The following is a 22,779-nucleotide window of genomic DNA, read 5'->3' on the forward strand; positions in this document are numbered from 1 at the left end:
TCAAAACAGGAAAAAGAAATATTGCTCTGCTCCATTTGAAAATATATTTTTTGTAAACAGTCTGCTCACATCTCTAGAGCAGGATAGAGACCGCTGTAGACAGTGGACATGTCTTGTCTGGAGGGAAAACAGGAAGTAAGCTGATAAATATCTTGGGACATGATGAAACCCAGAGGCACCTTCCTGGGCCATCATTAAGTTTTAAAAAAGAATTTAGTGATATATGGCTTATCAGAGAGATTTATGTTCAGTTGAAAATCAAGTTATTTTTGCCTTGGCTGGTGTGGCTAAGTGGATTGAGTTCTGGCCTGCGAATCAAAGGGTTTCAGGTTTGATTCCCAGTCAGGGCCCATGTCTGGGTTGCAGGCCAGGTCTCCAGTTGGGGGTGTACAAGAGGCAACCACACATTGATGTTTCTCTCCTTCTCTTCCTCCCTCCCTTCCCCTCTCTCTAGAAATAAATAAATAAATATATATTTTAAAAAAAAAACCAAGTTAGTTTTAGCTGAACAATGAGAACTCTTAAATTATAGTGGTACAGAATAAACCTTCAGCTTATCAGTTGTCAGTGGATGTCTCCCTACATTTCTCAGGGACAGTGATTTTCAGAGGAGACAGGATTAAAGAGAAACCTTTTATGATGTCATGCAGGAAATTGACTCTACAGAGGGCCCAGCACAATAAGAGCTCAATAAATGTTTTATTTTTAAAAGTTAAGCTATTAAGCAAACACATATTGCTTTCCAACTATTTACGCATGTTCCTTTCTCTTCCTGTCTTGAGGCTGAGTGTTCTATTTCACAGAGACATAGAGTAAGTTGGGAAATACTGAGCTGCCCAGGGTGCCCAGGGTGGCCCTGGATGCTGCCACCCCATCTGTTTGGGTTGATACAGTCCCCAACAGTTAGCTAACGTCAGCCTCCGGGCTCTGGTCAGGCAGGTGTGTCCTCTGTGTCAGGCACGACTCTACCATGACCTCATCTGTCCTTCATAACAACCCTGCTGGAGCCTCTTTTCTTTGACTTGTGTGCCCTCCTACCTTCCTGCTGCTCTTAGGCTGAACCAGATGAAACTGCTGGTCTTTGTTGATGATATTACAACTGTTTTTGAGTTACAAAAATGACAGTTTCATGCAATTCCTCCTCATATGGCCTCCACTTTAAAGAAGAGAAATGGATTCTTGTACTGGTTAAGTAATCGGCCCTGGATTCTCTGAGGTAGTCAGTCAATAGCAGTAGCTGCTTCAAAATCCAGTTGGCCTCCTTCTGAACCTCTTAGTATTATTAACCAAATATTAACTGCCACTATTAACCAAATAGAGCATGGTTAAGAGCATGGACCCAAGAAACAGCTGCTTGAGTTTCGATATCAGATCATCAGCTTACTGGCCTGTGACTTTGGGATAAAGACTTTTCTGGAGCATTTTAGATTTTGTTCTCCAGCATATGTTACCAGTTTGGTTAAAAAACAACAACAACAACTACAACTCTGCCCTGGCCAGTGTGGCTTAGTGGATTGAGTGCTGACCTGCAAGCCAAAGGGTCATTGGTTTGATTCCCAGTCAGGGCACATGCCTGGGTTGCAGGCCTGGTCCCCAGTAGGGGGCATGCAAGAGGCAACCACACATTGATGTTTGTCTCCCTCCCTTCTCCCTTCTTTCCCCTATCTAGAAATAAATAAACAAAATCTTTTTTTAAAAAAACCCAAAACTCTTATAAAATTTTAAAAAACTGGCAGGGTAGCTCAGTTGGTTACAGCATTGTCCTGATACACTAAGGCTGCAGGTTCGATCCCAGGCAGGGGCACATACAAGAATCAACCAATGAATGCATAAATAAATGGAAAAACAAGTCGATGTTTCTCTCTCTTTCCTTTCTTCTCTCTCTAAATATCAATAAGTAAAAATAAATAAATAAAAAAGACTTTTCCTCTTTGTGCTTCAGTTTTCTCATATGTAATATGGAGATGATAATAATAATGCGGTATTGTTCAGTTTGTAGGGTTGCCTTGAAGATTGAAAGAAGAAATTCAAATACACAGTTTAGAAAGTGCCTGGCACTTAGTAAGCACTCTATAAATGCAGCTATTATTCTGATTTCCTTTAATATTTTCCTTGCTTTAGTAAATATACCAACACACACAACTCCTTTGTCTGCTAATATGTGCCACAGACAGAGAAACTATTGTAAAAGACCTTATTTTAATGTCAAGTAGGTAGGAGATGGAGGATAAGCCTCAGGGTTGAGAGCCTCTCTCAATTTCTCAACATCACTGGGCCTGAGGCTGCACTTGGGTGCTATGCTACTAGATTTTTTTCCTTTTTCCTTTCCTTTCCTTGTTTAAAAGAAGGGGGTGGAGGCTGTCACTTCTAAGGAGTACAGTTGCAGTTTATCATTCTTGACAAAGAACCTCCAGACGAGGGGAGCGCAGCGCGAGCACAGGAGGCCAGTGGCAATTCTTGCAGACAGTCCCTACATCACTCCTAGCGGGGGCGCGGGAAATTCCACCTAGTTAGAAGTCTAGGAAGCAGGGTCAAGTTCACCCTAGGAGGGCTGCGGCGAGGAAATCCCCGTCACGCCTATCCTGAAAACCTGCATCAGGTGGAACTTACTAAAGAGAACTCTGGCGTATTCGGACTTGTTTTAGGACTGTTCTCTATCTATGAGAGCACAGCCTGTACAGTTTCAAATAACATCGTCTAGATGCCACACGCATCCATCCCAGTACCACCTGAGCGCCGGGCCCCCTGTGTTGCCCGGGTTGCGCGAACGCTGTCCGCAGAAGCACCAGCTGCGGCCTGGGCCAGCGCTCCCTGCGGCCCCTTTAAGAGCTGGCCCGGGGCCCACGTGATCCGTGACGACGGAGCAGGAAGTGTTTGAGGAAGCGGCGCTCGGCTGGCAGGTTTAAGATTCCCGCATTTTAATGTATTCGGGGTGGTACCAGAGCCCCCAGTTTTGCCGCCCTAGGCCCCGCACCCCCCGTCCCGTGTCCCCGCCGACAGGTGAGTCCTCGGACGGGCGTGGATCGCCGGGCGCCGGGGCCCCGGTGCCACCTGCCGACCCCTTCTGTCCTTTGCCCAGGCGTACTTGCACCTCCCGCCTTACTTGAGGCTCCTGAAGAAAGTTTTGTGGACTTTAAAAGCCGGGGGGTTCTGGGCGTGGAAGCGTTTCTCTCGTGCAATTGGAATGGGGCGGCCCAGAACAGCCCTAGCCCGGGCGGTTCCAGGTGGCTGCTTCCAGGTGGGTGGCTTTGGGAGAGAGCTGTGATTCATTTGGACTGTGTGAAGACTCACGTGACCGTGGGGAAAATCAAAGAGATTCTGTCCCTGCCACCGTGGGTGGAATGGCAGGGCAGGGCAGGGCGCCCTTTGCTGAAGTCCAGGCTGGGGACCCCTTTTCCAGGTGCTGGGGTGTGGGGCATCATCGACCTTTGAGTGACCTTCCTCCCTGCTTGCTTGCACAATGCCTGAGTGGGGGTAGGGGAAAGTGATCAAGGCAAAAGTTTGTTACCAAAAAACCAAAATACAAAACAAACTTTCATCTTATATAACATGAAAACCCGCTCAGTTTTTTCTTCTCTTACACTGAAGGGCTATGATATCTGTTACCTTCTCCACCTCCTCGAGTTCCATTTTTCCTTAACCTTAACCTTTTGTCCCCCACCCCAAATTGCTTACAGAGTTAACACGGCATCAGTATGAGCTGGTCACCTTCCCTGCCAACTCAGACATGTGGGGCCTGGGAAATGAAAGAACGACTTGGGACAGGGGGATTTGGAAACGTCATCCGGTGGCACAATCAGGTAGGGGCTCTGTGCAGCTGGGAGGAGCCACGGGCTGGGGGTGGGGTGGGGAAGACAGGCCCCCCCCCCCACTGCCTGTGTCCCACAATGTGCCATTTGGGTAAATGGGGCTCACCGTTGCCTTGGGCTTCTTGGAAGAGGGTGAGAAAGGGGGACTGAGAAGGGGGGCTTCAGGGCCACCAAGCTGACTCTAGGTTTGTGGTCTCCAAGCTTTATTGACTATGCCACCTAAATAAATAGTAAAAATATTTTGAGCTTTTCAGCCTCAATTATATATCTATTTTAAATTACAATACATACCTATGCTAACATTAGGCTATCATGTACTAAATATATCGTGTACGAATACATCACATGTTATAAAACATGCAAGTAGAAGAATTTAAGAGATGGGAATAAGGAAATATTTTAAAATGTCTTTCCAGTATTGTTTGCAATACTTCACAGCACAACAGACGCAGATGGATGTGAAAGTGGGAATTATCGTTAAGGATCTTGGGTGAAAATCCATATTTGAAATAATTTTTATAATTTTGAATTATTTGGACTGATTTCTTTTTAGATCTCATTAGAGCCTCATTATTTTTATTCCTTACGTATTCGACATGAGTTTCTCACACTAGACTTGTTAGTTCGTCCGTCGTTCTGTTTGTGCAGGTGCTACATGTACTGAAATTCTCTGCAGGGATCTTCTTAAACCACTTAACCATTGCGTGAGAGTTATTAAAAATTATAGAATGCAGCCCATAATTCGAACTAAGTAGAGCACGTGTAACCTGCAACTTGTTCCCACAGGCCCCTGTCCACCCCTGCCTGTGAAATGCCCTTTTCCCTCAGGATACCTCCAGTACCAGAAGTGGCAGGTGACCTTTCGACAGGTGGTCTGAGGAGAGTGCCGTATAGTTAGTATCAGAAAAGCTTAGTTTCTTTATTTTTTTGGATTCTAGTCTGCGGTAACCTCTGGGTGTATATACCCAATTTGAAGACCACTGCCCTAGGGAACCCTCACTCACCAAATAGGTAAATTAGTTTCCTAATCCAAAATTCAGACCCACTGAAGGCCTTGAAGGAACTGCTTTTTAGTCAAGGGCCACTGAGCACCATTTTGGACCGAAGGGACGGCAAATTGTGTACCACTTCCCAGAGCCTGGCTGCAGCGGGCAGGGAGAGTCCTCGAGGCTATCGGCTCTCCACTACAGTAACATTCTCACACCCGACTGGCAAACTAGGGTTCCAGCGAACCCTACACCTGGCTAAGGGGGACTCGGTAATACCACTGGCCCAAATTCTGGTCAGAGTATAACCAGGGGCCTCGCGTTGCAACAGCAGAGCCAGGTCATTCAATGGCCCCACGCGGACCTGGCCTGGGCTGCTTCTAATCAGGCCAGGGCTTTCAGAGTCCCGACTGTGGCAAACATGTGCTGCAGCTGAACTAGAGATCTTGGTTTCCTTCGAGAGAGCTTTGTCCAGATGTGCCGCTTGTCCATCGTGTCTAGCTCAGAATGCCCTCTGTCTGCTCTCTGGGTTTGGAAAGCTGTTCTCAGATTGAATTTTAGTTCCGGCTTCAGATAGGTGGGCCTAAGAATGTGTGTGTGTGTGTGTGTGCGTGTAATTACTCCTCTAGAATTACTACTTTCAAGTTCCTTCCCTTGCTGAAAAACCTTACCTTGTTTTTCATTTTTAAAAAGCCAAAAGCCAAACTCCTCCTCATCCTGCCACTTGAAGCCCCTCCTCAGTCTGACCTCCCTCTGTCTTTCTAGCGTTACTGCCCGTTGTTGGCTCCCAGCAGGTCTGCGCGCTGAGCCTGCTCTGGGACAAGTCTCTCTCTCCTGGTCAGCTTTCTGTGAATTCCACCCATTCTTCCAGGATGGGCTCTAGACCATCTCCTCCATAAACCCCTCGTGGACTCCTTAATTCTGTGGGAACTGGTTCCCCCATTGAATGCCTTCAGCTCTCTCATCTGGCATGCTTCATAAAAATGCCTTTTTGTCTGTGTGTAGTAGGAGTTTGTCTCGTCAAGGCTCTGAGTTCCTGGTCAGCCAGGGCTCTGTCTGGCTCTGGGTTTCTTTCAGGGGCCCCACAGCAGCTATCCTTATGTAATACACATACTGGGTAGGTGCACAAAATCGTGCATTTAGTCAGTCCATAAATATTGTCTATTAGGGATACAATGGTGATTAAAACCCCTTTGGGTTTTGATAAAGACCTTTTTGGAAAAGAGAGCCATTCATCAATAATTATAAATGTAAACTCCCAGCTATGGTAAGGGTGTCACGGGAGAGGGACCCAGTGCAGTGAGACCTGATTCCAGGGGTCGGGGAAGGCTTTCCCAACGAAGTGGTGCTGTGGCAGAGACCTGAGGGGTTGATAGAAATTATCTGGGGCAGAAAACCTGGGAAGAGAGTTCCAGGCCAAGCGAAGCAGCCTGTCCTGAGCCCCTGTGAAGGGGTCGGTCAAGGCAGGTTGGTGGGACTGAAAAGCCAGTGGGACTGAAAGGAAGGGTGACAGGGAGCCAGGTGCCAGGGAGGCTGAAGTGTTGAAGGTGAGAGTCAGACACTGCTGAGAAGGTTTTGCTTTGATCCAAAGAGCAACAGGAGGCTGGTGAAGGGAGTCTACTCTGACTGCAGGAACAGATTGGAAGGGGCCCAAGCAGTGGTGTGCTGGGAAATCAGCTCTCCAAAAAGAAAGAAAAAAAAGAAAAGAAAAAAATTACCTTATTGGTAGTGGTTTGCAATCTCCACAGAGTAACTACGCTCTCCAAGTCTTATTTCAAGACACTGAGAGTTTAACAACCAGTTCTCACTGTATTCCTAAATATTTAACAGCCAGGTCTGAGGAGCTGGCACCAGGGAGCTGGGCCAGGCCCAGGAAGCCCTCCACCATCCTCCTGGGTTCTTCCTCATCTGGAGATACCTATAGAACAGCTTTAGGTGCTTAGGGGAGACTCTTTCATCAGGGTTCAGGGTCAGGACATGAGCATTGTCTTGTCTGGTGGGTACCCCTCTGTTCGGAGCCTCTTGAAGAAAGCAGCTGGGTTAGAGGGGTGTCGATTTACTTAACTCTAGTTAGGTATAATGATTATACTTAACATAATCATGCATGGTTCCCTAATATTCCAAGTACTTTATCTTGTCTGCAAAAGAGAGACTTTTTTTTATCACAAGAGAAATTGCATAAAAATGCCTAAGCATTGGTATCCTCAGTCAGATAAGTGATGCCTAATAATAGACCCACTGTTCATTGAGAGCCTACTAGGAGCCAGCATTGGGTGAGGTATTTTACATGCTTTATCTCCCTTCTGCACAGTAACACTAGGAAGAAGTGCTGTGCTATTTGTCTTTAATCCCATTTCATAGCTGAGGAAACTGAAAGGAGAGCCAGAGGTTAAGTCACTTACTCTGAGGCTAAGCTAGTAAGTGAAGGAGTCTGACAATCTGAATCCAGATCTGTTCGAATCTCAGCCTCACGCTTTCCCCACTGTGGCTTCTCTGTGGTGAGGGAGTCCACGGTGGGGGACACCCCTAGGACACTGTCAGTTCTCCACAACCAGTCTAAACTGTTTTGAAGCACTAAGGAGAAAACCCCCCCTTTGGAGGACAAAATATATGTTTTCCTTTTTTAACAGAGGACCCTAAAAGGCTATTTCTCAGTGAGGAAGGGCAGTGTACCCGCGACCCCACCCCTGTTTCCCTGAGGTTTTTTATTCTTACCAAGCATGGGCCTTGGCAATCCTTGCTACGTAGTCCCTTAAATCTTCAGCCCAAAGGTCAGTGCAGCCCAGATAGGCTGATCATTTCAATAAGATCTTTGTTGAACACAAAGGAAGAAGAAAAGGAGATGAACCTGAGTGACCTCAGCCTGTAACACCTTGTGGGAAGAAGGGAAAAAAATATATTACTCGCAGTCACACAATGCTGGGTTCAAATCCTGCCTCTGTTATCACCAGCATCATGGCTCTGGGCCACAACTTCCACTGTGGGTTTTGGGGATGCTAAGATATTGGTCCCCCTGGCTCTGGGCCAAACATGGGCAGCATCTCTGGAAGCATCTGGAAAAGTTATGGGATGCCTTGTAAATATATTCCCTGTGTACTTCGATGTGGAAGTGCCTGGGGAGCACTGTCTTGGGTCTCAAAGGATGCTTCCCTGAGGATTGAATGAGGTGATGTATGCACTGGGCTGTTATAAACATATAAACAGAAAGGTGTTATTGATCATCCCTCTGTAGAGTAGCACTGACTTCTACTTGGCCCCTCACTGGAGAAGACTAAGCTCACTTCGGCTTATCTGTGTGTTTTGAAGTCTTAACAATTTTAGTCAGTCAGTTCACTAAGAATTTATTGAGCATTGACCTAAGCTCCATCACAGATCCATTAGGGGGAAAGAAAAGACATGACCTTGTCCTTAATGTGCTTCTGCCCTAATCGAGGAGAGAAAATGAATACTCAGGAAAATATCAAGTGTGTCTATACGTAAGCACCAAACTGTGTAGAAATGACAATGGCTACTATCTGTCAAGAGTGTCACGTGCCAGCGGGTCTAGGGGCTTTATCCATATTGCTCCTTGGCTGCTCAGAGGAGAGTGAAGGCTTCTTGAGGCAATGGCCCTGGAGCAGGATCTTGAAAGGAAGCAGACTTTAGGTAGTCTGATGGGAGAACAGAAGGCATTTCAGAGGGAAGAGCCACGTCGACACAGGGCGAGATAAAGGAAATGATACCCCTGTGATTTACTCAAGGCTCACGTTGTATCAGACACTCCATCTCACTTTAACTGACATCACCGGAAGGGTCAGAGCCATCTCCGTCTCATGGATAAAGGCCCCAGGCCCAGGGCTCATTGTCACATTTACTGGGTGAAGGATGAGGGACTTATACCCCGACCTACTTCATGCCTGAGCCCCGTGGGTGAGTTTGGAGGCCACTGTGTCCATTGGGTGTTTATACTGAACAAAGTGGGTTGAAGTCAGGGCCCTCTCAGTGTAGACTGGTCAACGCTTTGAGTCAGGGGTGAAGCTGCAGCCAGACCCTGGACCTTTTGGCTCTGAGGCCTGGGTTCTGTCCCTAGGATGTTTCTGGGCCCAGTTTTGCATCTTTCTTAAACATTCATTTTTGGAGGGCAGGGCCTGAAGAGGAAAGAGGAGGTTATTACTAATTGCCCTTTATGCCACAGTAGCCTGTTGGGTGATTGCCATGGTAACAGGAGACTGGTCTTTCTGTGCCATGCGTTTGAGTGTATGTTTTTGGCATCCTGTGAGTTTCCCCGGTCATTGAAAGAGGGCTGTCTCTGGGGAGCTGCGCCAGCTTCTGTATAAACTAACCGTCCAGAGCGCTCATACTGTGTGGCCACTGTCGATAGCCCTCAGAAGTCTGAGGAGGTGTCCCCCGCCTCCGGCCTCCTGCACTTCATGATACACTCACATTTACACATAAGTTTTCTATTTTCATGCACAAAAAGCGAAGAATCACAGAGACTCTTAATGACCTTCGTAATGAACTATGTTCCACATAGATTACACTGTCGGCCCCTTTCTCCACTTCCCAAAATACAAACTGATTTTAAATTTTGTCCCACATATGGAGTCCACTTACGGGAAGTTGGAGAGTGAAATGGTTCAGGCCAAGTCTAGATGCCGCGGCGCTGAGCTGAGACTGGGGGGCACCGGGCCAAATGAAGAGAGTCATCCGTTGCTGTTAAGAGTTTCATTGCTGGTAAAGAACTTACTCCCTAGGATTCCATAACCAGTATTCACAGTCTTTCTGTACTGTTTCACCAAATTTTGCTCTCTGGAGGAGGGGTGTTTTAAGCTACAGGAAGTCAGTGTTTGGGTTTATGTTTCAATGAAACATTACTCACGGGAAAACTGGAATGTTTTAGAGTATTTCCTAGAGGGCAGCTGTGTAAGAATGGTTTGTATGCCTACGTCTGCGCGGGGCAGCCCCAGGCCTCGGGAGTTAGGGTTTCCCCTACAGCTGTAGGGGAAACTGCCCACAGTGGAAAGTCAGATTGGGTCTCTGTGTCCAGCTATTCCTGGGTTCACATTACTAAATTCACTCTGTAGTGTGAACATTGAGGCCAGTATCAGATCTTCAATCTTTCATATCAGTCTTCAATATAAAAATCTATTGTGGATTCTGGGTTGGGCCCGGTGACAAGTGTGCTCAGCCCAATGTGCGTGTTGAAGAGAAGACTACAGTTATCTACAATCATCCAGTGTATAGGAGGACGGAGTACCTCAAACATTTTTTAAGTCACTTAATAAATCTGCCTTTTGGGTTTGATTGATCAGTCATTTTTATGAAGGAAGCACACTATTTGTGGTAGGTAGCATAATAGCCCCTACCAAAGGTGCCTACGTCCTCATTTCCTGAACCTGTGACTATATGAGTTACATGGCAAAGGCGAATTAAGATTGTAGATGAAGTTAAAGTTCCTGATCAGTTGACTTTAGATGGAAAGATTGTCCTGGGTTGGATGAGGGAGGCAGGAGCGTCACTGTGTAAGTGGTGAGATGTGACAAAGACTCAACGAGGCATTGTTGGCTGTGAGGATGGAGGGAGGGGCCCCGAGCCAAGGAACGCAGGCATCTCCCGTCCGGAAGCTGGAAAAGGCAAGGAAACGCGTTCTCCCCTAGAGCCTCCCGAAAGGAGCATAACCCTGCTGACATCTGGATTTTAGTCCCGTGAGACCTGTGCTAGACTTCTGGCCTCCAGAACCTTAAGGAAATAAAGTTGTGTTAAGCCACCGAGTTTGTGGCAATTTGTTATAGCAGCCATAGAAAATGAACACATTCTTCTGTGAATTCGAAGTTAAAATAGGTGCACATTTTAAAATACCTTGGTTTAAACTCTCAGAGTCATTCTGAGGTAACAAACCATGGGGGTCTTCTGGTAAACTGTTGCTGAGAAGCCTGCCCTTAAAGCCACCATGTGCTGAGTGGACGGTCAGCAGTGCTGCCTCGCCCGCAGCTCGGCCCACCAGCCTTCTCTCACGGGCAGAACCCCGCATCCCGCAGTCTGAGTCTCTGTGCAGATCCCATCTGCCTGGAAACAGGCATCTAACGTGGCAAGTGAGAGGGGCTCTCGATGAAGTTACTGGAGAACTGGGCAAAATTGTGAATCTGAACACTAACAGGAAGTGAAACGTGAAACCAAATTTTAAAAAAAGATTTTATTTCTTTATTTTTAGAGAGGGGGAAGGGAGGGAGAAAGAGATGGAGAGACACATGGATGGGCAGAGAAACATCAATCAGTTGACTCTCGCACGCCCCCAACTGAGGACCTGGTCCACAACCCAGGCAAGTGCCTTGACCTGGAATCAAACCAGCGACCTTTTGGTTCGCAGGATGGTGCTCAGTCCACTGAGCCACACCAGCCAGGGCCTGAAAACAAATTCCTGTCAGCTTAATAACAGACAGGAATTTGGAAGTGCATGATGTAGATGGCATAACGTTTTGTGAGATGTAATTAATTCTGTACATTGATTGAAGAAATGGTATTCTTTTGACACATTTCCTAGGTGGACTTCTACCCAAGTTTACGTGAACAACTGTACTAATTGGTTCAGTGGAAACAATTTGCAATTTTTGAACATCTTCAGAGAGAGGTTTGGAAATCTCGGCAAATACCAGGGCTCTATTAGCAAAGTATGTGGACGATATTTATGGCAGAACCTGGCTATCCATGCCCACTACCGCGGGCTGCACCGAGGACTCTTGTCACAGAAGTAGGCATGCGGTGATAGCGTGCGTGAGCCTTAGAAACACGCTCCGTGAAAGATGCCAGCACAAAAGACCGCACAGTGTATGATCCCATTTATATGAAGTGTCCAGAACAGGCAAATCTGTCGAGACAGAAAGTAATTGGTAGTTGCCTAGGGCTGGAGGGGTCGCAGGTAAAAAGGGCAGTAACTGCTGATGGGTATGGGGTTTCTTTGTGGGATGATGGACATGTTCCAAAATCTATTGCGGTTTTGGTTGAACCACTCTGAATGTACCCCAAACTATTAAATCGTATGCTTTAAGTAGATGAATTGTATAGTATATATATTATATCTCAGTAGAGCTGCTAAAAAAAGGTAGGGGAGCTTTGATGGAGAGCTGTGAAAATGATGGAGAGCTTAACCACAGCGATGTTGGGATTTGATAAAAGCAACTTCTGGGAGTATCTTAGCGGTGTTGTGAGTGTCCGTTTTCTGGCATTGGAGCTGTAAGGGTTAGAGATGCTTCTGCCTTGTGTCTGAAGCTTACAGTTTTTGACTGCCAGTTTGGGGGATTGGTTTTTTGAGCAGTGATTCAGTGCTCTTATTAGACAACTTCTGCTTGTGTTTGGAGACATCCATTCTTCCTTTTCTTCCTGGGCAGGCCCTTGTTCCTGCAGGAATCACGGCAGCCACATGCACACTGGGAGGTCTTGCCACAATCCTCGATGTGTTTAAGTCCCACTCAGTTCCATTCAGTGCTACACCTGCAAGGCTTATGATTGTTTTCAGTATGCATTTTATTTTATTTTTTAAATATATTTTATTGATTATGCTATTACAGTTGTCCCATCCCCCCCTTTATTCCTTTCTGCCCTGCACCCCCCTTCCCACCAGCATTCCCCCACCTTTAGTTCTTGTCCATGGGTCGTACATAGAAGTTCTTTGGCTTCTCCATTTCCTATATTATTCTAAACCTCCCCCTGTCTATTTTGTACCTACCATTTATGCTTCTTATTCCCTGTACCTTTTCCTCCCAGTTTTCCCTCCTTCCCACTGATAACCCTCCATGTGATCTCCATTTCTGTGATACGTTGCCTGTTCTAGTTGTTTGCTTAGTTTGTTTTTATTTTTGTTTTTTAGGTTCAGTTGTTGTGACTTTGCTGTCATTTTACTGGTCATATTTTTGATCTTCTTTTTCTTAGATAAGTCCCTTTAACATTTCATAGAATAAGGGCTTGGTGATGATGAACTCCTTTAACTTGACCTTATCTGGGTATGCATTTTCATAAAATGAGAAAATGGTGTGATAGGACCTCTAGGATATGCTTCAAGTGGGCAACACTGTGGTTTTGGTTTGGTTCTGAAATCTTTCTTACTGATGGGTACTGTGCCATCCTGCAGGCTGTGGCCTTTCCTCGGTGATGTTGAGCACGGGGCTGTTGGGGAGGTTCTTGCTGCAGGTGACGGAACACACAGGGTATTAGTATAGCTTGCGCACTGATGAAAGGACCAGTTCCCAGGCTGGTGGCCACCAAAGCCACAGCCAGGGGCAGCTGCTGTCCCTCACCAATCCTGGAGGTCCCCATGCAGGTAGAAGCAGCATAGTGGTGACCCCCTCCTTGTGGTGGCTGAAGTGGCCAAGGCCAGAGCCGCTGTCCCTGCTGCTGCCAGTGCTGAAGCCTCAGGGCCCTCCACTTTTAGTCTGTCCTCCCTGGCTCCTTGGCGCTGTCTAGAGCACTAAGGAAAAGGGAAGAGTTAATCCTCAGGACTCAGGTAGTCAGTTAATTATTCACACAAGTCTTATTGATTGCCTTCTCCTCCATTCACAAAAAATCCCTCAATGAGGGCATTATGCTAGTTACTTGAATGGAGGTTAAGGTGCATGAAGATAGACAAGCTTATAATTTAATGAAGAAAAGAGAAGATAACCCCATGACCCTATGGAAAATAAATCTTTTGGTAGGTATGTACAGTTGAGGAATTAGCTGTTGAGGGAGGAGAGCAAGAGCCCCGTGCAGCAGGAAGACTTTGGTGCCTGTGTGCCTATGAGAGCATAGACTAGAAAAGCACAGGAACTGGACGGTGGTGTGACTCAGCTGCAGTGGGTGAACTGGGGTGGAATCATGGCACAAAGACTGGGAAGGCAGGTTGGAGCCAGGCTTTGGAGGACTCTAAATGCCAGGAGTGTTACTGGGCACCTGCTCAGGGCTGGACACTACTAGGGGTCAGCTTCAGGACGGCCCTGAAAGTTAGGCATCCATATTCCCACTTTAGAGGTGAGGAAACTGAGTCAGATAACTGGTCTGCCCAAGGTCACAGAGGTGGTACATGGCTGAGCTGGAATTTGAGTCGGCCTGTCTTCCACCTACTACACTAGGCTTACATTCTCTCTGGAGAGAAAAAACTCCCTCCAGAGAGAGAAACATGAGAAGGGAGAGAAACGTGAAACATGAAGAGAATGTGGCATTAACTTTAGGGTGAACCACGTGGAAGTGCCAGTTTTGTAGGTCAGAATGGTCAAGATCGCGATGTCATGTGGTTCAGCCTGGTATGGCAGCAGTTGGGGTTTGGAGGAATCAGAACGCTCTTGAGTAGGGACGGTCAGCAGAGATTTCGAGCTTGAGGTGGAAACGGGGCAAGGCCTTGATCTAGACCCTGGGTGGATGGAAATAAGGAGAGAGAAAGGCAGGGTGAGAGGTAGGGAGGGTAAGACTAGCCTGATGGGCTGGCAGGTGACTTGGGATGTCTGTCAGTGGGTGCATATGCAGGCCTCACGAGCCGTGACCCATGCTTTGGGCCCCAAGGAGACGGTTTCAGATTTGACCGACAGGTTTCTGTGTTTGGTCGCTGGCTGTGCCGATGCTTCCCCTGTGTGCTCTCACTGCAGGAAACAGGTGAGCAGATTGCTATCAAGCAATGCCGGCAGGAGCTCAGCCCCCGGAATCGAGAGCGGTGGTGTCTGGAGATCCAGATCATGAGAAGGTGAGGGCTCGGTGCACCGGACACTGAGCCACTTTGACAGGGCCACCCCTGGTGGAGGTTTGGGGACACAAGGGCGCTGCTGGAGCTGAGGGGCCATGGGACATTGAAATGAAATCTGGAGGGAGTCCCACCTGCTCCCTCCTGCTGCTCATCTCAGTCCCTCCTTCTGCGTGTCTTAGCCCTCAGTCAGGGTACCAGACAGACTGTCCAGGATGTGACTTCTGAGCAGCGGTGGTTGGTGTCCAATACCAGGCCTCGTCAAGGGCTTTGGTCACTTTCTTTTGTTGTATTAAGGAACTTTATTTTTAAAGATTTTATTTCATTTATTTTTAGAGAGAGGGGAAGGGTAGGAGACAGAAGGGGAAAGAAACATTGATGTGTGAGAGAAATGTTGACTGGTTGCCTCTCTTCATGCCTCCAACCAGCTCCCTGGCCTGCAACCCAGGCATATGCCCTGACTGGGAATCGAGCCAGGGACCCTTTGGTTTGTGGGACAACATTCAACCCACTGAGCCCCACCAGTCAGGGCTGTACTAAGGAATTAAACAGCCATCCCAGTGAATTTTCCTTGGTTAACAGAAATCCTTTTCCCCCTGTATTTCCAATTCCAAGGTGGCATGTGACTATGCATTGCGGTGAACCTATTGCTGATATTTATTCCTCCATGTGGAGACAGAGCCTGTAGGCCCCTAGATGGAGGTAGCACCCTAGATGGGTGCTGTCCTCCCCACAGCTTTCCTTGTCAGCTTGGAAGACCTCAAGCAGTCACTCCCTCCACGAACCTCTTAAAAAGGGGAGGAGGTGTCTGTCACCTTGTTTGTGTGCACACACACACGTGCACCCACGCACACATGCACACACGCACACGTGCACACACACACACACACAAACACCACCGCCACTCAAATGGCATGAGATTGGAAGTCCCTCTGCTTTCCCAGCTTTAGAAGCAGTTTCCAAGTCCAGTGAGGACTTGATATGGGGCACTCAAAATAAAATTAAGTTTTACTTGATGCCCTCGCAGCATCTTTGAGTTCACAGTGCTGAAAGGAGAGCCGGGTGGGTGCTAGCTGGCCTGGCGCTGCGGGGAGTGCTGGTTTCTGACCTCTGTCTTCCTACTGACTGCCGAGGGCCCTTGGCTATTACGGGCCTTTGTTGTAAGGCCAGCTTCGCTGAGATGTGGACAGAGTAAGGAATGGGTATGAGCCAAAAGCTTGGGTTCCTCCTTCATTGAATTCTCCCCCTTCTAGGCTCAACCACCCCAATGTGGTGGCTGCCCGGGATGTCCCCGAGGGGATGCAGAACTTGGCTCCCAACGACTTGCCCCTGCTGGCCATGGAGTACTGCCAAGGAGGAGATCTCCGAAAGGTGAGGCTCCCAGGGCGGTGGGGCGCAGCCTGTCTGGGAGGGGGCAGTGGAGAGGCCTTTCACCGCTTTCATCACCAGGAAGCCCAGGGAGCCATGGTGACTTCAGCAATTGCTTTTCCTCCCTCAATCCCCCGTCCTTGCCCAGTGTGGGGTGTGAATCAAGAGACTGAATCAGAAGCTCTTACGAGAAAGTCAGGGAAGGGCTTGCTGTATGTTCTGCACAGTGATTATAAAAGGACAAGGAAACAACCCCCAGGTCTTGAGTACAGGGAAAGACTGGATATATTCCAAAACAAACTTGTCCTCGTGTGCACGTCAGGGCCGCTGCAGTCTTTCATGTCAGTGTCACTGCTGTCCTTATTAGGAGGGACTCTCTCCCACAGATGTGGCGCCTGCAGGGTCACAGTGTACAGCAGGAAGGGGGCTGGCTTAGTAACCAGGGAACCCAGCTAGCGTTCCAGAGCCACCACTGACTCACCTTCTGGGCTCTGCTTTCTTCCTTCTCAGCACATGAACTTCTCTTTACTAGCGTGTACGCTCCAGGGTGAGTGATGGCAGCCCTCCCTCACCTCCGAGACAGCGGTGTGGGCCCACCTCCCTGACGTTATCTAAAACAGCATCATGCATCCTGCTTTTACACGCTGCCTTGGGAAACAGCCCCGTGACATTGGTAAAACTGATATGATTCTCATGTAAAGGGTGAATATCATGGCCCAGAGAGGTTAAGTGGCTCCCAAGCTTCACACAGCTGTAGTGGCAGAGTTTGGGCCACAACCAGTGTGAACCCAGCTGCAGGCCACCTCTCCATCTGTGAAACTAAACAATGCCATATAGCATGGGGAAAATTAAAAGCTCTGGACAAAAGAGACATTTTTGCTTCCTGGCCAGTAGCTTAATTGGTCGGAGCATAGTCCTGAACACCAAAAGATTGTAGGTTCGATCCTTGGTCAGGGCACACACCTAGAATGTGGGTTTGATCCCTGGCCGGGGCACGTGAGGGAGGTAGCGATCAACGTTTCTCTCTCACACCGATGTTCCTCTCTCTCTCCCCACCCCCCTTCTTCTCTCCCTAAAATCAATAAACATATCTTCAGGTGAGGACTCGGGAAAAAAGAGTTGTTCTTGTATTGACAAAGAGGTTTCTCTGTCAGTGCACATCTCCGTAAGCTCTTCGCTCTAGAAGAAGGTCCAGATTACTGGGGAGGGAGGCGCCCAGGAATTTCTTCTGTCTTCTCACAGCAGTTTCCTGGACCCCGGACCTGTGCTGTTCTCATTACTCTTCCGGCCCCTTCCCCCTTCTTTTCGACAAGGAAGCTTTCCATGAGGGCCAATCCACTGCAGTTGCTCCGTCCTGCCTTGGGAGGTGGGCGCATCCTGGGAGTGTCACAGCCGGATGTGAACACAGTCGCTGGCATGGCCACAGGCAGGCTGCTGATATCAGATGAGAAATGGGGAACATGACAAAGCCTCAGTTTTCCTCTTTATTTTCCTAACCTTTGACAATCATCTGATTATTAACTGCACTTATTTAAGGAGATAAAACTACGTCATAGTTGAACAGATGATTCTTAGAGGGCAGTGTTGGATGTGACCAGATTATTGAGAGCCCTAAAGCTGGTCAGAGGACTTCAGACTTTATCTTGTAGGCAACAAAGAGCCAGTCACTCAGGGAAGAAGATACACACTTCAGCATGACGGCCCTGGCGTGGGTGCCGGATGAGCTGGAGAAGCAGGAAGTGATTGCTCCCTAAGGGGCCCCTTCCATGGTGTTACCCGTGGGGTAGGGTTGGTGGGGACTGGGGGAGGGTGCTGCTGCCCAGAGTGATGGGGTTATCTTGTTCTCCAGACTAGGTAGCCTTTCTTTGCCTTCTCTGGAAAGTTCAAAATCTACACACTGGTCATAGACAAGCTCGGCCAGCACATAAGCAAATGTAAAAGCCAGACCAGACTGAAAGAGTGAAGTCCGTATGCCTGGCCCAGGAAAGGGGCTCTTGGACATTCTTGGTTATAAATGTTCGTTCATGACTCTAAACCTCAGTTGGGAAGTGTTTTCTCCATTGTCTTCATTTGAGGCCAATTTCCAACAGTATAGTGAGTCCCTCGGTAAGCTGAGCAGGCCAGAAGGGTTAAGCGTTTGGGCTCGAGCCTCAGAGACACATGGCTTCCTATTCCAGCTCTGCCTGGAAAGACCCCCTCCAGTCTCAGGTTCCTCAGCTATGAAATGGAAATTCCAACAGCACTTACCTCCATGGCAGTGAGGAGGATGAAATGAGACATTGCAGGTAAAGCTGTACCTAGCTAATTTGTGCAGAGGTTAGCCTGGTGCCAGGCATGCAGTAAGTGCTCATTAAATACTCCCCCGCCCCCCGTCATCATCACCCCACTGGCAAGGTGATGTCAGTAAGTGGTCAGAGGGTAGTTTTAGTGGCTGCCTTCCACCCTGCCTTTTGCGGGATGCTCAGGAGCAGTGGCCCAGTTGTGGCTGAGCTTAGACTGTCCCGTCTCCCTCAGAACAGCAGCACAGGTGAGACTGAAAATCCCTCATCACAGAATGACTCAGACACCTCGGCTTGCGGAAGTGAGTGCTTCTGGGGGTTCTCAATCCAGCTTCCTCCTTCGCCTTGGGCTGGTTTCTGCCAGTCCTGCTTCCCCAGGCTGGCTGTCAGCTTAGGTCCCCCAAAGTCCAGGGCTGGGACCACACTCAGATGACTTCAGCTGACGAGAGCCGGTTGGGGACTTCTTGGTGGTTGGTAATCACTCAGTCTGACACTTCTTTTCGTCTTCTTGACAGTACCTGAACCAGTTTGAGAACTGCTGTGGCCTACGGGAAGGAGCCATCCTCACCTTGCTGAGTGACATTGGTAAATCCCAGCCCTGGAAGTCAGGCCGAGCCCTGCAGAGAGTGTGTGGTACCCCTGTGAGTCCTTGTGGAGCACAAGAGTGGTGACATTTTGGTCCTCTGGTCTTTGCAGAGGGTTTGGTTGAGGAATGACAGATTGAAGAGGTCAGGTAGGGGCCAGTGAGGCAGGCACTGAACTCAAAATAGAGTTCCCTTCCTTCCGGACTAAGTCATGAAGCGGATTACAATATATAGAGAATAACAGATTTCCTTTCCCATTACAAAGCTCCACTCCCTACTTTCCTGGAATGACTGTGATGGAGTAGGTTGTCATCTGGATGAATTTCATCCCTTGGCAACACATTTTTCCACTTCCACATTGGCAGCTCTTTTGCCACCCACAGGTGCCGGAAAAACTGCCCTTGTTTAATCCTTTGGTACCGTGGGTGTCCTCAGATGAGGGTAACTGCAGCGCTCTCTGGGGAGACCAGGCTGGCTTCGGGGAGACCGCAGAGGGCTGAAGCCATGCCCTGGACCCTGGTGCCCGCTTCAGGAGACAACGCGGAGGGCAGCTCCGCAGCCAGTGGTCAGCACATGGCTCCAGCCTAGCGAGACAGACATCAGGACTGACAGAGGGGCTTCCCAGGCCTCCTGAAAGAACAGTCATTTTTAATCTCCAAGACTGTTGGTACAGGCTGACTGTTTGAGATCTAAAGTTTAGAGTTATCCGGAGTTTATCGCTGAGTCTTGTCCAGAGATTTGGGGAACGATATACGAACCCTTTTAATCCTTTTCTCACCACAACCTTTTTGAAGCTGCATTTTGTTTGCCGACACTTTAGTTTTTAGGAAAATGCCAAACATACAGAAAAGGGAAAAGAGTAGTACAGTGAACCCACATGCCCGTCGTCCAGCTTCACTGGTCGTTACCATTTTGCCACAAGCTCCAAGTCTTGGCCTGGAAGGATCGGAGGGCCTCGCGTCCCTAAAACGCTTCACCTCGCTGCTGCGGATCTGCTTCTTCCTTACTCTTTGCCACTTTTGGTGAAAGGTGGGAAAGGAGAAAATGAAGTGGGGCTTAGTCAAGCAACGACATATTTAAGGTTTGGATCCAAACAATCGGACGTAGAACATTCCATCTCCCTCTCCGTGCTGTGTCTTTGTCTTCTGAATGGAGTTCACAGTGAGCGCAATCTGACATTGCCCCAATTTTACCCAACTTGGTTGGACATCCTCTGCCGGCCAGACTGATTCTCTCATGCGTTGGTCCGTGTGGGCCTACCGGGAGGGTCCTCTCTGTCTACCTATAGGGTCTAACCCACGGGTCAAGGATCTCACCTGTCTTCTCGGCACCTCGCTACAGGGCTTGCCTATCTACATTTTGCTCAGATATTTAGTGGGTTGTATTTTTCCCAGTAGCCAGATTGTTAATTTATTCTCTGTTAACTTGGGGAATATTCTTTTGTTCTTCATGGGCAACTTTTGTTTTTCCCTGGTTAGAGCTTCAAGTTTTTTTAAACTATCTGCTGTTTTTAAACGTTATTCTCTCAAATATTTTTCTTTTAAAAAAAATATATTTATTGATTATGCTATTACCGTTGTCCCATTCCCCCCCCCCGTCACTCCACTCCATCCTGCACACCCCCTCCCTCCCACATTCCCCCCCTATAGTTCATGTCCATGGGTCATACTTATAAGTTCTTTGGCTTCTATCAAATGTTTTTCTTTTACTCTCTTGTGCATTCAGCAGATAGTTGTTAAGAAAGTCTTAAATTATTGACTTGGGTACCCATTTAACTTGTATACTTCCTCAAGGGATTCTCTAGGGATATTAATAGAGCTTCTTCTGGTTGTGTATTCTTTGGTCTGGGCACATTGTGTATCCAGTTACCAATGACTTGTGGGGTAGCTTTCACATTACTTATTACCTGTTCAAGTTGTGTGAACAGGTGGTTTAAGTTACACACAAGTCAGAAAACCCAGACAGGTAAACTCTCACAGGCCTATGTTGTTCAGCTCTCTTATAGGTGGATGAATATTAAAATTCTTTAGGTGACTGATTCCCTGTCTTTCCTCTCTGTGGCCCCAAATTGGAGATAATAAGGCTTTGAAATATTAGTCCACTAGAATTAAATTTTTGAAGACAGAGACCTTAGTCATTGCTGTAACTCCAGCGTGTGGAACAGTAGAGCCTTATAAAGACGCTTCTCTATAAATATTTGTGAAATGAATGAAATTAACCCCAAGGGAAATAAAAATTAGTAAGGATCTATTAAAAAATATATCCATATATACGTAACACTCCCAGGTCCAATGCCAGCTCTTCCACTTATTGGCAGTGTGATCTTAGGCATGTTACTTAATTTTTAAGGACATCGATTTTGTTAGCTATGAAGAGGGACCATTGCTTACCTCATTAGAATTGTTATGGGGATAAAATTAGACGATGTGCATAAAGCTCTTAGCACAGTGCTCTGCTCCTGGCAGAATGCGCAGTCAGCAAGTTCTAGTTCCTCTCTCATTTCCTTCCCCCTCTGGCATTGGATTTATAGCACCCCTTTTGAAAAACCTCCATCCTGCTAATTTGGGTGTTGACTTGAGCTTGGGATCCCGTGAGCCAAGCAGGTGGCTGTCGTACGAGACGTCCCTTCCTCAGACCCATTCCTTTCTCAGCCACCTTTTGGATGTCCTTTTGTCCTCTGACCTTGTGGCTGTGGTGGAGGTGGCCGATAAGCTTGTATTTTGCTTCTGTTCCCATATCTGATTTGTATACAAGATTCATATTCATAAAATTTATTTCTTTTGCAAGGATTTTGTCACTGAGCCAAAAGTCCAAAGCTGTTTTTGGAGCTCATCTCACATTACTCTTTTGTGTTCTGAAACATTTCCTGAGCATATTTTGTTCCAGCTTGTTTCAAGTGCTGGCACCACGTTCCCTTTGTCGGAGTTGCCACTTCTGTTCTCTGCCAGGTTGACTTCAGACAAGTGGCAGAGCCACACCCTTGACTGCTGGGTCCGGGTTCATTGCCTTCTCTTCTGTGTTCAGCCTGCTTACCCCCCGTATCTTCTGTGCCTCTAACCTCCCAGAGATGCCCACCCAGAGCAGCGCCAAGATAATAGACACAGGTAGGATTTTTGCAGAGAACTTTAAATTGCCCAGGAAGATACTGCAATCAATGTACATATGAGAAAATGAACAGATGCCCGGTGAGCACGCAGGTGAGCCCCGTTTCCTCCGTCAGCCCGCTGCTGTTATGCTGGGAAGAGAACAGGAGGCAGAACCAGAGGCAGCTGGATATTTTTTGTCTTCCACCTAATGTGATCCTAAAATAGCTCAAGAAAGTTGTACCTAAGTAGGTTCTATTGAAACAATCTTGCTCATTATTCTTTGGAAAATATGGACATGTGTTTCCTTCTGCCAGTAGAGGAGCAGACTCCTGGGCACTCAAGATTAAGGTACAGATTGCCACACTCTGGAGTCCCTTGTCTCCGCTCTCTGAGGGGTGGGGACCTGCCCCCCACCTCCGGGCCAGCTGGGTGGGCCGGTTGTGCATTTGCCAAGGCCTTATCTGATCTTAGATCTGCCTCAGTCTTCCTTGATTCTCCAGGTGGTTGGCTTACTGTGGTGACTGGCCATCCTGTCGTCCCAGCCTTCAGGAGCCCCACTCTCTATTTTTGTCTGTGCTTCTTGGGGTCACCATCTCTGTCCTCGTTGGAGTGGCTCCCAGCAGGATCAGCACTTCAGCACTTTGAGCAGAGAGGTTTCAAAGAGAACGCAGGGCTTTAGGGAGCAGCTCCATTCTAGAAATCAGAGGATCGGGCTCTCTAATTAGTGTTTCTCTAATTGTGGCTTTATAACAAAAGCGGATTACCTGATCTCAGACGTTTAGGTCATTTGGAAAGCATAAATAACCAGATTAATGAATATTATAATGAAAGAAGACAACTATCTTTCAGTTCTGGCTTCTCTACTTTCCCAGCTCTTTCTCGTGCAAGGACCTTTCTGGTCTTTTTAATCTTTCCATTTCTTTTTAATGGAAAACTATGGTAACTTTCTGGGTCTACATGTCCTCAACTTTAAAATGGGGAATTT

General features: G+C 47.6%; 1 protein-coding gene across 5 annotated transcripts in view; it reads left to right on the forward strand.

Annotated features, from left to right (window-relative positions):
- The first annotated feature begins 2,601 nt into the window (after positions 1 to 2,601).
- IKBKB (inhibitor of nuclear factor kappa B kinase subunit beta) overlaps positions 2,602 to 22,779 on the forward strand; it is a 49,650-nt gene continuing 29,472 nt past the window's right edge. The window contains exons 1-5 of one of the 5 annotated variants that reach the window (XM_053916372.2): positions 2,602 to 3,000; positions 3,678 to 3,800; positions 14,386 to 14,480; positions 15,731 to 15,848; positions 18,640 to 18,709. In XM_053916372.2, coding sequence (XP_053772347.1) covers positions 3,696 to 3,800; positions 14,386 to 14,480; positions 15,731 to 15,848; positions 18,640 to 18,709 — 388 coding nt within the window. In that variant the 5' untranslated portion in view covers positions 2,602 to 3,000; positions 3,678 to 3,695. Of the gene's footprint in view, positions 3,001 to 3,083; positions 3,239 to 3,677; positions 3,801 to 14,385; positions 14,481 to 15,730; positions 15,849 to 18,639; positions 18,710 to 22,779 lie in introns of those variants that run through there. The other 4 variants (XM_024578984.4, XM_024578982.4, XM_024578985.4 and 1 more) reach the window with 4 other exon arrangements.

The sequence above is a fragment of the Desmodus rotundus genome, chromosome 13, assembly GCF_022682495.2.
Source record: "Desmodus rotundus isolate HL8 chromosome 13, HLdesRot8A.1, whole genome shotgun sequence".
In the NCBI taxonomy this organism is placed as follows: Eukaryota; Metazoa; Chordata; class Mammalia; order Chiroptera; family Phyllostomidae; genus Desmodus; species Desmodus rotundus.